Source organism: Dicentrarchus labrax, unplaced genomic scaffold, assembly GCF_905237075.1.
Source record: "Dicentrarchus labrax unplaced genomic scaffold, dlabrax2021, whole genome shotgun sequence".
NCBI lineage: Eukaryota > Metazoa > Chordata > Actinopteri > Moronidae > Dicentrarchus > Dicentrarchus labrax.
In genome coordinates this window covers 10,445,173-10,461,400 of record NW_026136723.1, presented here as the reverse complement: position 1 = coordinate 10,461,400, position 16,228 = coordinate 10,445,173, and the positions used below count along the sequence as shown (strand labels likewise).

The window sequence follows — 16,228 nt, the reverse complement described above, 5'->3', positions numbered from 1 at the left end:
TGTAAGCAGCAGAGGCAAAACTATTCTGGCTTTTAATCTGTGTATTTTCCACAATGTAAGTCAACAGAGTTTCTCTGTTAGGCCCTCCTGGCTCGGAAAATAGTCTCAGTTGTCCCAGTTTGCGACACAAGCTTTCTTGTAATATTTTTTCCATCAAAGCCTATTAATGAGATTAATTTTAAATAAAATGAATGAATGAAATTTTACTTATGTACATCAATCAGTGTGGTGCATGCTGCTGTTAAATATATAAGCCCAAATACATTTTCAGAGTATTTAAAGAAATCCCAGAATTTTGTTTTATTTTATTCACTCATTATTCACCTGTTCAGTTCTATTTTCTGGATGTCTTTTCAAATTCCTAAATGTATTTTAGACAGTCGAGGATATTTCATCTAAAAACATCAGAATCTGCCTTAAAAAATGTGTAATATGTGTGTAGTCACAGAATATAGTTCCCTGAACTATTACCATGAAAATGATGTCAAACAGTATTCCTCTCCAAAAAGCCAAATTTGAGTTTGTTTTTCTGCTTGGATCATAATTAACCTGTGGCTGCACAACAGATGTTATTTTATTTGTCTTCAAATATCTCACCCTACTGTCTCTAAACCTGTGCCAGATCTATGAAAAGGCGCACATCCACTTTCACTCAATTGAAGTGAAGAAACAGACATCATCCACATCATTTTATTTTAATATATCTCTATCATATACATACAGTACAATATGCTCAAGACAAATTTTATGGCACATCCATTTTTGTTGTACATTTTGCAGTCGCTGGTATTGCTGTGAGGCTACAGTAAAGTGACCGTTTGAATCTGTTACTTAGGTAGATACATCAGGTGGATTGACCTCAGTGGGTAAGAATAAGGTTGCTACAGCAAAACACATGCACTGTCAAGTTATATATTCCACTAGGGGTGGGTCACACATCCAGTTACACAGACCGATACTTGAAGGGGCAGTGTTGTTCTGTTCTATTGAAACCCCTTTGTTGTTTTGTCTTGGAATACGCTACAACAGTGGCTACCGTGATCCTGGAAAGCTACGGGATGTACATGGTTTAGGTTCCACCCAGCAGTCGTTGAATTTAAAGAGCTGCCATTACATGTATAATCATTAAATCTGTTTGGTTTCAGGGGAGATTTTAAATATATTTCAATGTTCCTTTTCAGCCGTCAAACACATTTCTAGCTCTGGGTTCAACCAAAACCTTGAAGATCCAGTAGGAGTGAAGAATAATGGTGTACAACGATCTAGTATTCAGGTTTCTACTGCAATACAACTTCACCGTCAAAACTACAGGTACAGAGTACTGCTAGGAGGTTATTCACATATGTACAAACTGCCGTGTAACTGCGCAGAGACAAGTGAGTGTGCGCTTTCTTTCTGAGTCTGCAGAGCACGTTCGAGATAGAAAAATAAAACAGTGATAGACTACAAAAAATACTGTGTGTCACCATCTTACGCAAGTGCTGCTGTCCATTTTCACCCTGTTATTTGTCCTCATTTGAATGAAAACATAGTCATAGCTTCACTCTTTCAGTCAGAATAAAAAAAATGATAAAATGATTGTCTCAGAAAATAATTAAAAAAATATTTAAAAAGAAAACAGCATCAAGTACAACAAAAGACGATATGTAACATGATACTAAAACTCATCAGCTTTCCCTTAGAGAGTGATACAGGTTTGTGTGTGTGGGTGTGCACAAAATGTGTACATACAGTATATACAAGTGTGCAAGAGTAGGGGTGTGAGCACCTCCTGTATCCATTTCCATATTTATTTAAAACACACCGGCGGGTTAAAATGTCCCCTTAGTGTTCTGTTTAATCTGCTGAAAGTGCTTCACATACTTGGCATGGCACCCAGTCTCCTCCATGGAGACTTTTTGTGTCTCTAAATGTGCAAGGTTGGCATTTGGACTTTCTCCCAGTTATCCACCATTAAGTGTTAAATAATAGGAAATGGCATAAAATGCAAAAATAATGTGAACTCATGAGCCAGTGGTGACATGACTGTAACAAAAGCAAGATGATAAGGGATGAATTGATGAGAGTGGAGGAGTGTGGAGCAGCTGATGAAGCGGCTGTCTGTAGGGCTCTAGATGACCTGGCAGCAGCTGTGTGGGGTGGGGGTGCAGAGCAGACCCTCCTTGGGGCTCCGGTGGATGTTGACGGACAGAGTTTTGTCGCTTAGAGGCATCTGCAGGACACGGTTCTTCATGTTCCTGTGGTTCTCCCTGGCCAGGTCCAGCTCTCCCAGCCTCAGTGTGCCGGTGCAAGAGCCCTCCAGCAACGGGTCAGCCAGTGCGTCTCCTAGCGGGGGCTGGTTGTGGTACAGGTTCCCCCTGGGTGAAGGGCCACCCAGGAGCGAGACCTTGTCCAGGCTGCCGGTTGAGCCGCCCATGCACATCCTCCACATGGGACGATCCTGGGTGTCTGCCCCAACAACGGCGCCGCTGCCGCCACCACCACCTCCCCCTCCTCCCCCTGTCAGGTTGTGGAACTGGGAGCTCAGGCACAGGCTCATCAGCTTTAGGCTTTCCACCAGGCCGCTGGCAGCTTTGGCTGTGCCCTTGCCCTGGCCTGAACCTGATCCAGGACTGGCACAGTTGGAGGGACTGCCCTGCCCTGACCCCCTTTTCTCTCTACCCTCTTTTCTCCCTTCTCTCTCGTCCCCTTGTCCACCGACAGTCGCTGGATCAGGTTTATGGCGACTTTCTGTGTCATCGTCACTTGTCTCTGAGCTGGGAGTGAAAGCGGCAACCGGTGCTATTACATCAACAGTTTTAGGCGACGACATGAGCGTTGACGGTGATGGTATTCTAGAGTTCAGATTTAGGCTGAGGCTAGGTTTGGGCGGGCCGAGTCCATGCAGCTCCCTCCTCTCCTCCTCTTCCTCATCCTCTTTATCCTCTTCATGGATCTGGTTAAGAACTGGAGCACTCATACGGGATGTCAGCCGATTACCAGAAGACATGGATGATGCGGAAGAGGTTTTGCAACGAAGCACCACCTGAGCAGGTAGTGCAGAAGGTAAACCTTTGCCTTCCTCCCCCTCTTCTTCTTCATCCTCCTCCACGCTGAAAAGACTTGGACTACGAGGTTTGCAAGGGCCCACTGAGGCCAGAGAGCCCAGCCTGAGGGGGTTGGAGTGTGGTTTTCCCAGAGGCCTAAGCCCCCTCTCCTGGTTCTGTCGTGCAGTCTGCTGCTGGCTGGATGCTGGGGTGTGGTTCTCCTGCCGCTGACTGAGGTCCAGCAGAGCTGTTTTGGGCCTTGGGCCTTTGTGGAGGCTCTCTGCACTGCGGGCAGGGGACTGTGGCCCCCCGGGGTGTGAGATACCCGGACCCCCCAACCCGTCACTGACATCCTGGTGAACATCCACTCTGGTGGGCCAGGACTGCCTGTGAAGGGTTAAACAAGCACAAAACACAGGGTTTAGTGGGTTGAACAGAATTAGCAATAACAAAAAAGAAAACACTTAAATGAGTTAAATGAGAATATTGATACCACTCTCATGTCTATGCATCAAGCTGGCTGAGGCCTAGTCTTGCTTAGCATATAAACTAAGCGAGGCGAATTGTCTCTGGACTCCAGCTCTGTATTTACTCTGTTTTATCCATACATAAACCAAGTATAAAATAAACAATATGATGTGTAAATTAGTGCGCTGGTACTGTTACATTTAGACAGAGCCAGGCTAGCTGTTTCTTCCTTTTCCCTCAGTATTTATGCTAAGCTAAGCTAACCGGCTGCTGGCTGTAGCTTAACATTTACTGTACAGACACGAGAGTGGTATCACTCTTTATATCTAACTCTCTGAGAGAATAAAGTTTATTTCCCTTCCTCTAACTGACATTACTTACTGATTTAATTCTGTTTGAATATTTTAATTTAAGATCCATCTGTTATTACAAGCTACTTCAGATTAATGGTCACATTGCCTTTTTTATTCCTGTCATTTAATTAAAATTCATGCTGAAGATGGGAAAAAGTATCTGCATCAGTTGTGTAAAAGCTGGAACTTTGCAGGTTGTAAACACACATAACAGGTTGGGATAGTCAACACGATAACGACTGCTTGGCTAATTTCAGAAGTGCAGTTTTGTTTGGTGTATAGCATGTAGCATGTAGCATATTATGTGTTGCAGAGCAGATACTTAATGTCCCATGATTATATTTTCTGTATGTTTAATATGTCAGCATTTGTTCCTTAGCTATCTGGTTAGCCTGCAGCCTGCAGCCACTTAGTCTCTATGAATAGGGGCTAAACACTAACCAGATATCTTGCTGCTAATGCTAAAGGATATAAGGATCAGAATACTTTCATTCAATATAAACATTCGTTTGTAAATGTACTCAAAATCTTATTCTTATTCTTTTTTCTTCTTTGTAAAAAGACCTGTAATTCCAAGAGCAAGTTCATGTGTTTTACAAATATTCTTGAATTTGTTTGAGTTTCACTTTTTCAGTAAGGAAAATGTAAGCAGTTTTCTGTTTTGTTTCAAGATATTTTTGGTGGTAAATCCCTGATAATGTTGCTGCTCTGCTCCCTCTCTTCTATTCTCAGTCTGTCCTTCATCCTTTGCTGAAAAAAGACTCTGTCTATCTGCTGTCAAACTTGTCTTCTGGAAACTAAGTATGCAGCACTGCAGAGGCAGCACTCTGTCGATCTCAAGAAATGTGTGTGTGTGTGTGTGTGTGTGTGTGTGTGTACGTGTATGTACGTGTGTGCGTGTACCGGAACTGGGCTTTGCTTGGGCTGGGCGATCGTGTCTGGCTGTGCTGCTCCTTCTCTTGCCTGTCCCTCAGCATCCTCTCAGCCAGCAGGAAGTATGTAGCTGTGATGTGGTTGTACTGATTCGACTCCAGAGCCCTGAAAAGATTGAGAAATAAAAAGAAATTCAACTGAATTCCAAAACACATGCAAGGTACACACATACACACACGCATATGAACATGCAGATCATCACCAAACCCTGACCGTGAGTCAAAAGGAAGTGAGGGGGGTGGAGATTTAATTTGACATGGCAACTGCTCAGGTTTGACTTCCAGCTGGTTATTAATGGCAATTAAACTGTTGACGACACTCAATTAGGCTTCAGTTGGACTAGTGGACCATGGCAAATTTTTGGAGATTACACAGGAAAGAATAGCTGCATGTTAATTTATGTGCATGTGTGAGATAGAGGGACACATACTCAGTTATGGTGTCTCTGTCTGCGATGCCGCCCAGCACCATGCGCTGGATGATGGAGCCATGCTCCTCCTCTGACAGGCTGCGATGGGACACGAGAGGGGTGGACAGCTTGGTGGCCGGGGACGGGTCGACACCTTGAAGCCACCTGTGGCCCTCGATCTCGTCTAGGGTCGCTCGTTTCTTGGGGTCCCTCTGCAGCATATGGGCTATAAGACTGGAGGGAGTCACAGAGGGGATCAGGGTTATGGAGGAACTACAGAAATGTCAGTACTCTATCTGTGTTTAGATACACATATTCACAAATTCAGTGGTTTAGATAAACTGGCTAAACTGGTGGTTTACAACCTGTCTGATCGTCTGATTGCTCTTGTCCCTTGCTCCACCCGACCGGGTTCCAACAAACCCCAAATGATTCCAATCGCCATCCCGTACAGCTGCATTTATATGATTGGACGTTAGTATTTAGGTGGCAGCCACACAGCTGATGAACGATTAATCACCTGACTCAAGCCCAACTTGAGTGTCTGAACTAACTTGATGTTAAGTTATAATACAGCAGAATGATCCTGGAGATAATACAGTAAACAAGCTATCCACCTTCAGCATTTATTCTGCAGTCTAGCTGATAGGTGTAGCATAAGTAATTTTAGTGGGTGAATCATTCACACAAAATAGGAAAAAGTGCTGTTTCCACAAGGCCACATGGGTGAGCAATTTGAGGGTTGAACACATGCACCAGGACGTGTGCCAATATTTGAAGTACTGTGTGCAACATAAACTAATGAAGTCATGTCCAAAAATAAAATGTGTTATCAAAGCTGCAGCCATTGAAAATGTATTCAGCTTCTATTTGGCCCTGCTCTGCCTTGACGCATCGTTAAACCCTCACAATGTTAAAAATAGAGGGCCGATTTTAAAGGGTGCATTAGATACACTTAACGCAGCACTGCATCTCTGGTGGAGCAGCTGACTGCAGCACCGAGCGAAAAGCAGGACAACGAGGAGGCAGCAGAAGAGAGACCGCTCCTCTTTTCTTCACACATCTACAAACATGAAATATGCAGCACCTGCAGAGTACCCCGTCCATCTGTGTGGGTATGCACGCATGTGTTACTCACTCTCTGCATGCATGGGAGATGTGTGGAGGCACTGTGTATTTGCAGTCCATGATCATAGTGAGCGTCTCGCTGTCGTTAGCCTCCTGGAAGGGGGGCTGGCCACAGACCAGCATGAAGAGGATCACCCCCAAACTCCAGATATCTGCAGAGACAGAGAAAATGCTGTCAGTTACTAAAACACGCTTTTGAGGCACATAACATGAGAATTAAGAGTGATTTTTTTTAAAAAGAGGACGGCCACAGATATGAGTATGACAGACATATAGTGAAGCATATGTCCTTTCTGCTTAGTGACCTAGATATAAAAAAACAAAAGCTGCCTCCCTCTCAGTCCAAATGAAGCATAAATCATATTCGATCAGAGCCATTTCCATAAATATGTACTGGCTTAGGACACATCTGTCTAACCAAGGATGAGTCTCTGCACTGCTGCTGCTGCCGGCGTCATGCTCACTCACACACACACACACACACACACACACACACACACACAAACACACAGTGCGAGGAAAGTGGGTTAACGTGTTCATCCCTCAAAGCTTCATACAAATGCTAATTTCATGGAACAGTTCTCTTGGTCCGATTATCCAGTTTAAAAGAGCAACTTTTTGCTCTGGGCATTCTGTGCCGCTCTGGTCAGCAGGATGGTCCACTGACACACATTCTGCAGTCACATACTGACTACGAGCAGAGAGACGGTAACATAAAAGCATACAGATTCCTAGTGAGTCTGTTGACTTTTCGCCTTTTCACAACAACTTCTGGAAGATTTGTGGCGTTACATGTAGTGCAATATGAAGCAATGCAGTGTGTAAATAAAAAGCAGTGAAACCATTTTTTCTTCTTTGTGAGCAGCATGAGTGTCAGAAAAAGTCTGCTGATTTACAATGCCTTCCTTTAATTTTAAAGCTGCGTTAATTGATTTTCTGGCCACTTGGGGGCAGCAGAACAAGCTGTAAACACAACAATGACTTATCACCTTGTAAACTTGTGGCCAACATGTTAGCAAACAGTTGCCAATTTACACGTCTAGAAGACACAACAGCCAACATTAGTATTAATTCAGAATCATGTTGCTAGCTATCTAGTTGCTAACTTTATGTAGCATTTGGTGCTAGGCAGGTGGCGGACAGCTGATTTATTTTATTTATTTATTGGCATTTTAGGTGTGTGACTTTTTCTCTCTAAATAATAAAACCAACCAGAAATGCAAAATACTTCCACTTCCTGTGCATTACTTTTTTATCAAAAGACAGAACAGCAGACGCATCAGTGACAACCTGACACTTGTGTAACTTGCATCTATAAAGACTTTCTATGGAACAAAGGTGGTAAACTGAGGTTAAGTGGGTTTATCCTCCCCAACACCCCTGGTGATACGTCTTCATATTTCTTCATATCAGTGCAGTTAGAAAGGAAGCGCTGGAGATTGCAATCTGGTAAAGTAAATGTGCCAGTTTACTGTGGGTGGCGAGTATTTATTGCTCTGAGGCTTGAAGGAGCGTCTCATACTGCTGATGGAGGGAGCAAACGCTGCTGCAGTCCCCACCACCATCTTACCCCTAGCCAACGTATCCTAGCAACCATGACCCTTCTCCCTCATTACTTGCGTCAGCGGTCCGCCAAACTTCCTTCCTCGATAACTTTATTTATAAACCAGATGGCTGACACATCTCTGGATAACACCGTTCGCGTCACTGCACATTAGCATCACTTGAGCTAACGACGCCGGCTACTTACTAGCGACAGCTGGGAGTGTAAACATCCCTTTCTGCTGTCCTGCATTGCATTTTCACACCAATTGCTTCCCTGAGATAACCAACAACCACTCCCTCGTGTCTTGACACTGTTAACCCCGAGGCTGAGTGGGCCAAGTTCAGCATCCTGGCCTGCTGATCATTATGCAACATATTTTTCTAAAAAAAAAAAAAAACCCTCTCACTTGTTCATTATGCACAGATATGCTCTGAATTATGCATGTGCCCAGGATATGTTCTTTGTAATTGCTATTAGGCAAGTTAATGTGCGGCTTGTGCTTCTTGAAGAGGAAGCAGAAATCTATATTTAAATTTCCATTTACTGGAGACAAAAAAGAAGAGAGCCCACACACTGCATAACATCAAAAGGCAAAAGGAGGCAGGCATCTTTTCATAACACTTGTTAGTCCACCACCCGCTCCCAAAAGTGCACACAACATTTCCTTCAGATATTATGCATCAGAACGAAATTTCACATACTTTTGTATGATTATTCTATTCTCGAAATTCCTTTTATTCACGCACTGTTTGTGTTTTATTCATTTCTGTTCCTCAGAGGCTGGAGGTTAGGTTAGGGTATTTTTCACCATATTTTTTTACGGTTAATAGAGGAACAGATTAATCTATAATGAAAATAAGTGTTATTTGCAGCCTTAGTCCTGATGCCTAAGCATGTGAGAAGTTTTTCTGCTGGTAAAAGCACTTGACACCCTTCGATTAATAAATAAATGTAACTTTTCTTCTGCCTTTTTTTTTGCAGTTTAAAGCGTTCTGAGCCTCCTAATTGGCTCCTTCTGACTACTGGTGTAACATTTCCCTCAAATTATTTTCAGCACTTCCTCAAAAGAGCAACAAACTCCAAACAGGCCCGACTTGAGAGAGCCGAGCGAGGACAGTTCCTTTATCTCCACAACAAACTGGGCTCGCCGCCACCTGGCACGTCACCAGCAAAATTCAGCACCCTACAGACTGTCAGCAGGTACCTTGGCAGCGACCGTCCCAGGCCAGGTTACCTCAAAGCCCCGGACGTCAGGACTGCTGGCCCCCACTCAGCCTGTTTCACATCAAACTGCACCACTGATAGAATCACACAATATTACATCCCGGCTGGGTGGATAATCCTCGCAATCAAAACATCATCATCTCAGCTGAATGAACAATAGTGCACGGGCGGCATGAACACTCCAGAGGACAGGAGACACACACACACACACACACACACACACACACACACACACACACACACACACACACACACACACACACACACTGAAAATGTCCACAAACATCTGACTTGTCATCTGGGTCAAGGCAGGCTTTTACAGGACAGCTGACCTCACGTACCCAGCTACTTACACAATCATTCAAAACCCACACATGCGGTCCAATAACAGAAGCTATTATTACTGCACTTTCAATATTTGGGAGAGGCTCATCTGCTTGGCACAAAAGAGGCTGAGATGGAGCGAAGGCAGACAGAAGAAAATAGCCACTGCAAATCCACTCAGTCAGAAAAACAGAAAATGCCTCTCGCTTGCTCTGACGCAGTGGCCTCTGGGTAGACAGAGGGACTGCTGATGCTCTTTACCGCTCTTCTCGTTTCTCTTGTCATCCCCCCCCCCACTTCTTTTCCCAGCGAATCCGCACGCCTCTGTTTCATTTAATTTCCATTACATTTTAATTTAATGTCTAAGCTGTGGCTCAGCAAGGATTGGCACCACTATCGATGGGACAGGCGACTGTGAGGCTGCTTGAGGTGTGTGTACGCTGCAACCACAGAAGAAGAGAAGGCTGAGGAAACCAATTTCAGCCTGATCTGATATCAGATTTTATTATACACAGAAAGGCCATGACTGTCAATAAATGTCAGCTGCAGACAAAAATAAACTGCAGGTGTGGGATTGCAATTCGGTGGATTAAGTCTAATTTCCAAACTGTCAGGTGGGCTAACACCTTCTGAACTTTGAGCAGCTCCTCGCCTTTCTATCAGCTGGCTGATAAAGCTGCCAGTGTGCCAAGGTGTCTGAAGGGGTCTATCCAAAGTACTGCAGGTCACATAGTGTGGTCAAAGTGCATGCTGAGCTATCAGTAGGTCATATCAGCAGATAGAGAGTGTGAATGTGAAAGCATCAGTCAACCAGGCTGATATACAGTAGAGGACGGCCTGTACCGCGTTCTGTTGCCTGGAACACACACTGGACTCCGGACTGTGTCCCATTCCAGTAAAGGTAATAGCTGTAATAACGATCTGACTCTGATAGATCCGCATCAGCTACGTAACCCAGAACTTGTCACTTGTTTGAACTCACCCACAGCAGGAGCATCGTACTCGTCCCCCAGCAGTATTTCGGGAGCAGAGTAGGCCAGAGAGCCGCAGGAGGTGTTGAGCGTTTTCCCGGGCTGAAACCGGTTGCTGAAGCCGAAGTCGGTGAGCTTGACGACACCCTGCTTCTCGAAGAACACCACGTTCTCCGGCTTCAGGTCCCTGTGCACCACGTGCAGCCGGTGACAGTAGGAGATGGCGTGGACTATTTGGGCGAAGTAACACTTGGCCACCTTGTTGAGGAGGGAGCAGAAATGTTAGCAAGAGTAATGTATCTCGGTACAATAACTGTGGCAGTTTGTTAGCTCACACAACAACAACAAAAAAAACTCCACAGTGCTAAGTGTTAGTGTTAGTCAGTAGTTTGACAGAGATGAGAAGATTGACACCACTTTCATGTCTGTCCCTTGAATATGAAGCTACAACCAGCAGCCGATCCCAAAAAGAATTTTCAGTATGCACTAATCTGAGTGCATATTTAGCATATTTGTACCACACATTAACCTGCTTATTGGCTACCTCACTGTATACCAGCAAGTGTACAAAGAAAGTCAAAACAGCCACTGATGCCATTGCAGAGTTTGAGAACATCTCATCTTTTCCCTGCTTAACTTGTAATGTTTCAATGTCACACAGTTGCCTCCCGGTGTCTGGAATTTATTAACTTTAAAGAATCTGTATGCGCAACGCATTGGTGAGCTTCTAACTACCTTTGAACTGTCCTTCACTGCATTCCCACAAAACAGTCTCAAGTAAAATAAAAAAAGAGCTGCATCCAAAATCTGTTCCCTACAGACTTTCATTTCAGTGACTCTCATCCATTTGCAGGAGAATTAATATTGATATTACTTTATTGATGTCCTTTCTCGCTCGGTAGAGACTTCCTAAGTCAAGGACACTTCTGCAGCTAGGATGATCTTTCATCTGCCAGCTGAAGGAGTCCATGCAATCTAATGGCCATTCCACTGCCCACAATCCCACTCACCTCCTCAGTGAGGCCTCCGTCATGCTTCATGATGCAGTCGTACATGTCTCCTCCGTCTCCCAGCTCCAGGATGAGGTAGAGCTTGGTGGCCGTGTCAATGACCTCGTAGAGGCGCACCACGTTGGGATGCTGCACCATCTTCATGCATCGCACCTCCTGGAAAAGGTGCCCCCGCGCCACCGGGTCCAGCTTAGTCTTATCTATCACCTTCACTGCAACCTAGAGGAGCAGCATAATAAGATAAAAACAGAATGATGATACACATCTGTACCAGTCTACAACTATCAGCAGCAACTTTCGCATACTGTAGAGCCTGTTTGTACTTGTGGACTGAAGCAGCTAATTGCTGATGTGTACTGCCGATACTAAAGACATTGTGATAGTAATCAAACAAAAACATTACAAGAATTTGTCTGGTCGGGAACACCTAGAAAAAACATGTGATGATCCTAAAACATTAACAAAAGCCAAGATCAACACAATATGTAAGTAAACCTAGATTGGTTTGCCAACATACTGTGTTGATCTTGGCTTCATTTCATGTCATTTCATTCATCTAACCTCAGAGACATTACTAGTGTTACTAGTCACTCATCTTTGGTATGTCTGTCTCTAAGGGTGAGAATGAAAGCTATTTGAAGCTATTTATATATGAGGAGATCTAATCACTGGCATCAGAGCATTGCACATTCATGTACAGGCATCGACCAGCCACGTACCTTTTCCCCAGTGAAAACGTGTCGGGCCAATTTGACCACAGCAAAGTGACCACGGCCCAGCGTCTTGTCCAGGTCATACAGCCCGGCGATCTTCCCATCGTGATGACGTTTGAGCCCCGCCATGGCTGCACGTGGACTGGGACGAAGGAGCTGCCCTCTGTTGCCTGCTGGTCTCCGGTCAGTTCTCCATCTCCTCCTGAGTGGTAGAAGTTAGCTGAGGTTTGTGGTGGTGGTCCGGTTGATGCCAGACCAGCTGTGGGTCTCGTGAGGTAGCTTTAGGGGTTTGAAGGGAAGATCCTCTGCTGGATGGTAACAGCAAATATTTGCAGTGCTACGCTCAATTAAATCCCATCTTCTTGTGATCTGATGGTGAAAATGGTACGAGAGAGAGGGGGTCAAAATTCACCCTTTCATATTGACAACACGACACTTCAATGAATCAGTACAATAAACTGAGTCAGTGCTTTGGAGGAAGTCCTGCTAAATGTTGAGTCATGAACCTGTCTCACCCTCAAGACTGCATCCTCCTAGACATGTTAGGGTATGATTTAACAATGCAATTAGTTCATTAGCTACTAAAACTACAAAAACAAAACCAAACAAAGAATCTACAGCCTTGCAAGCAAATCTGTGAGGTTATACGAAATGCTAAAGTTAGCATGCTCATAAGGTTGCTGTTTTTTTCAGGTATTTGGTCATAAATGAGAGAGAAATTAGACCAATTAAAATTTTAACGCGATGATGGGATCATGAATGTTCGTTCAAACCTTGAGCCATGCTGCTAGCTAGTCAGCTAGCCAAAGATGATCCATTAGCGTATCCTTTAACAATAAAATCAGTTATAATTGTGAAACCGAAGCCATGAAAAAGTTTCCGGTCTCTTCCGATCCAAGCTAAATTAAAACTAAAACTAGCAGTCCCATATGTGTACAACCCAACACATGGCCGACATCATAAAATATATTCAATATTCTACATGAATACTTGGGGACAATCACTGACTCTCTTGTATAGATAGGACTGTAAAGTGTACATGAGACATTTCTTAATGTATTTTATACACTAACCTTAACCCTTGCCAAAGGTTGTTAGTAACACAGCTTTGATAAATGGAAAATACAAAAAAGCAGTTAATTGATCATTAAAACTACTGCTAATTAGTGATCAATTAATACTAAAACTATTTTTTCAGCTCAAGTTAATATACACACACACCGTCCAGTGGTTCTCTGCTATATTTAGAATTGTTTCATACTCAGTGTTGTGTCATTAGATACTTTTTGCCCCTGGGGGATGACAAAACTCTCCAATTCTAGACCAATTCATCTCAAATAACGCCTCGCTCACATGTCCAACCCTCAGCTCTGTTCACCAGAAGTGACTGTGGTCATACAGTATGTTGCTTCACAGCCCTGATTATGAAACAACGCCTCCAGGGGAGGCATGGCATTCCTCTTCCAGGAATCTACCTGCGTGCCAAGAGCACAGAGACGGCAAAACACACAATATGCAGGCAAAGAACATTCCTCATTTCTGGGAGGTGATCCTCGCCTAGGTGTGCCCCACTCACCTGGATTCACAGAGACAACAGGAAGCCATAACAACTGTTGCCAAGGAACACACCTATCAACACTGACTAGATACAGTAAGATGAATAAAATCAAAGTGTCTCGAACCCACCAGCAGACTGTGGTTGCTCAAACGAAACTATGAAAGCCCAAAAAGCTCTTTGGGGTTTTTATGTGATCGTCAGTTGGAGGATTGTACCTGTGAGAAAAGAGTGAGTCATTTTTCTTATAATAGGAGGCTGACATCTCAATCTGTCTCTGTTCTGTCTCTCTCTCTCTCTCTCTCTCTCTCTCTCTCTCTCTCTCTCTCTCTCACACACACACACACACACACACAGACACAAAAGTAATCTCAACATCGCTGAACTCTTTGCCTGACACTGACAACATGTAGGTGTTGATGTTTCACAAAACTGAAGCCATGAAAGGAGACACACACACACACACACACACACACACACACACACACACACACACACACACACACACAATCACAGACACATACACTGTGACAGCTCTGGCACACCAGTCAGGCTGACAGGGCAGGTTAGGTGAGATCAACGTGGGCTGGAGTGTGGTGGTGAGCTGGGTCAAACCAGGATCTGCTTGCCTAAATCTAGATCTCTTATTTACCTCAAGAGTGTGTGCGCAATCACTTGATCGGTTTAAAGCAGGTGATGGGCAAAATTACAAGTTGAGAAAATTGGATGTTAGAAACAGTTTGGTGTTTTAATTACAAAGCCAGCCAAGCCTCTAGTCTTTCTGACATGTCAACACCCAGTACAGTAGTGTAGCTGCCATGCATACTTCGAGGCCGGTTGTGTAACTGTTCCAGGTGCTGCTGGTGTATTGATTTACCAGGTAGTAGTGTGCCTGTGTGTGTACACAGACACACACACATGCGAGGTCATGGACCTGTTATAATAGCTGCTCCACTCACACAGCCTGTGAGATTCAAGATATGAGCTGGGGGATTATATAATTATACTGGGGGTTGACTGGACAATCAGCTTGCTGGTACATTGGATCATTGATATCAATGTGATATCAATGATTGAAGGAGAGCCAAGTTACTTCAGATGATTCAGAGACAGATCTGGTATCCAGTTCTACCAGTTCAACCAAACACTTAGACATTTTAATATATGAGCCTGGAATTATGCAATAATAAAAAGCAACGGTTGGAGGAAAGTCTGGGGAAAAACAACATTATGTTAAGTAGCAGCAATTTGTTTTATTGTGTTTCCTGTTGTCCCATCCTAATAATCTCATCACCCCTCACAACTCACTTGTGAACCCCTGCTGAGACCTGAGTCCTGAGACCCAGTTTGTGAGCCACTGCTAACAAATACAACTAGAACACAAATATTACACATCACTGAGAGATGAGTGTTATAGTGGCAACACAGGAGTTATTATTGTAACATAAGGTGCTATATAGATATGGTAACGTCCCGGAATAAAATAATAAAGGAACAATATAGTGATCCACAAGGACACAATAACATCTCTTCAGAACTCAAACACATATTATCTACATTATCTTATCTACATGGGATTATTGTAGGACTACAGATATCATTAAGAAGTCACTGTAAACCACACCACACAGTCCCTACCTGGATATAATAGGACTATATTAGTAGCATCATATGTATGAACAATATGTCTTTCAATAAGTAGAATATGAAAGCAGTGTTGTGTTCAAGCTGTTCTCCACTATATCAGCTTTATCTTCACTGTATAGGTGCTACTGCCCATATGGGACCCCCCCCTCTACCTCCTCTACCTCCCCCCAGTCCCCCTGTACTGTCAACATGCCTGCTGGCTGCATCCACAATAACATGACAGCGCAGACCAGCCTGCGCCAACAGCACACGGATAAAAGCTGTGAAGACACGGGCAGCATGTCAAAATGCGCCTCGAAGGATGCGCATTTAAAATAAAGTGCCCTACAGAAATCCACCGGAGCAGATATAAGTGGACACATATTACTACACGGGCCCACACCATCAGCCTGCATGCAGCTCTACTTACCACACAGGGACCTGAAGCAGCGGCAGCCGTCCTATCTGCTCCCTCTAAACCCGCGGGAGTGTGCGGGGGCTCCGGGCGGTGAGCTGCGGGGTTCTAACGAGGCTGAAACGGTCCCGGGTTCAGTGTAACAGTCGGTACCGACTGATTGGCTGACAGCGAGCGGCCGACGATTAATCCAACGAGTCTCCGTGTAAGTCTGTCACACTGTCAACTCAGCCTCCCTCGTTCAGCTCCCCCTCTCGCGCGTTCAGCTGCGTCAAACACACACAGGTAGCGGGCTGATACAGGAAGTGACGCTTTCAGAATAAAAGCACGGCGCTCTATTAGCTCCAGTAGAATGGTTCAACTATGAAACAGATCTATTTCAGTAATTTAAAAATAAAATAAAAACTGATCTTATTGTTTTTTTAAAGTTTTATTAAAATATGAATAATATAATAATAATTTAACCCTTTGCTTTGTATTTCAACGTTTTTTCTCAGTTATTTATCATACCTCTTGCATGTGACCAT

At 44.0% G+C, this 16,228-nt stretch overlaps 1 protein-coding gene across 2 annotated transcripts; it reads right to left on the bottom strand.

Annotated features, from left to right (window-relative positions):
- Nucleotides 1–676: 676 nt before the first annotated feature.
- On the bottom strand, nucleotides 677–15,968 carry LOC127357839 (SNF-related serine/threonine-protein kinase). 2 transcript variants are annotated; one of them, XM_051390308.1, is made up of 8 exons: nucleotides 15,717–15,968; nucleotides 12,112–12,474; nucleotides 11,393–11,611; nucleotides 10,394–10,640; nucleotides 6,328–6,469; nucleotides 5,211–5,423; nucleotides 4,751–4,885; nucleotides 677–3,413 (listed from the first exon to the last, which is right to left on the bottom strand). In XM_051390308.1, the coding sequence occupies exons 2-8, from the start codon at nucleotides 12,232–12,234 to the stop codon at nucleotides 2,111–2,113; spliced, it is 2,382 nt and encodes a 793-aa protein (XP_051246268.1). In that variant the 5' UTR covers nucleotides 12,235–12,474; nucleotides 15,717–15,968; the 3' UTR covers nucleotides 677–2,110. The 2 variants fall into 2 exon arrangements, with proteins under 2 accessions (XP_051246268.1, XP_051246269.1); XM_051390309.1 differs by lacking the exon at nucleotides 15,717–15,968 and adding an exon at nucleotides 13,792–13,908.
- Between the last annotated feature and the right edge of the window lie 260 nt (nucleotides 15,969–16,228).

What these genes read in the sequence shown, in the direction of transcription:
- LOC127357839 (XM_051390308.1), bottom strand. Translation starts at nt 12,234, where the DNA reads ATGGCGGGGCTCAAACGTCATCACGATGGGAAGATCGCCGGGCTGTAT. An exon ending in ACGTTTTCACTGGGGAAAAG is followed by an intron (nt 11,612 to 12,111) that starts GTACGTGGCTGG and finishes CTGCTCCTCTAG; the next exon opens with GTTGCAGTGAAGGTGATAGA. An exon ending in ATCTCCCATGCATGCAGAGA is followed by an intron (nt 5,424 to 6,327) that starts GTGAGTAACACA and finishes GACTCCCTCCAG; the next exon opens with TCTTATAGCCCATATGCTGC.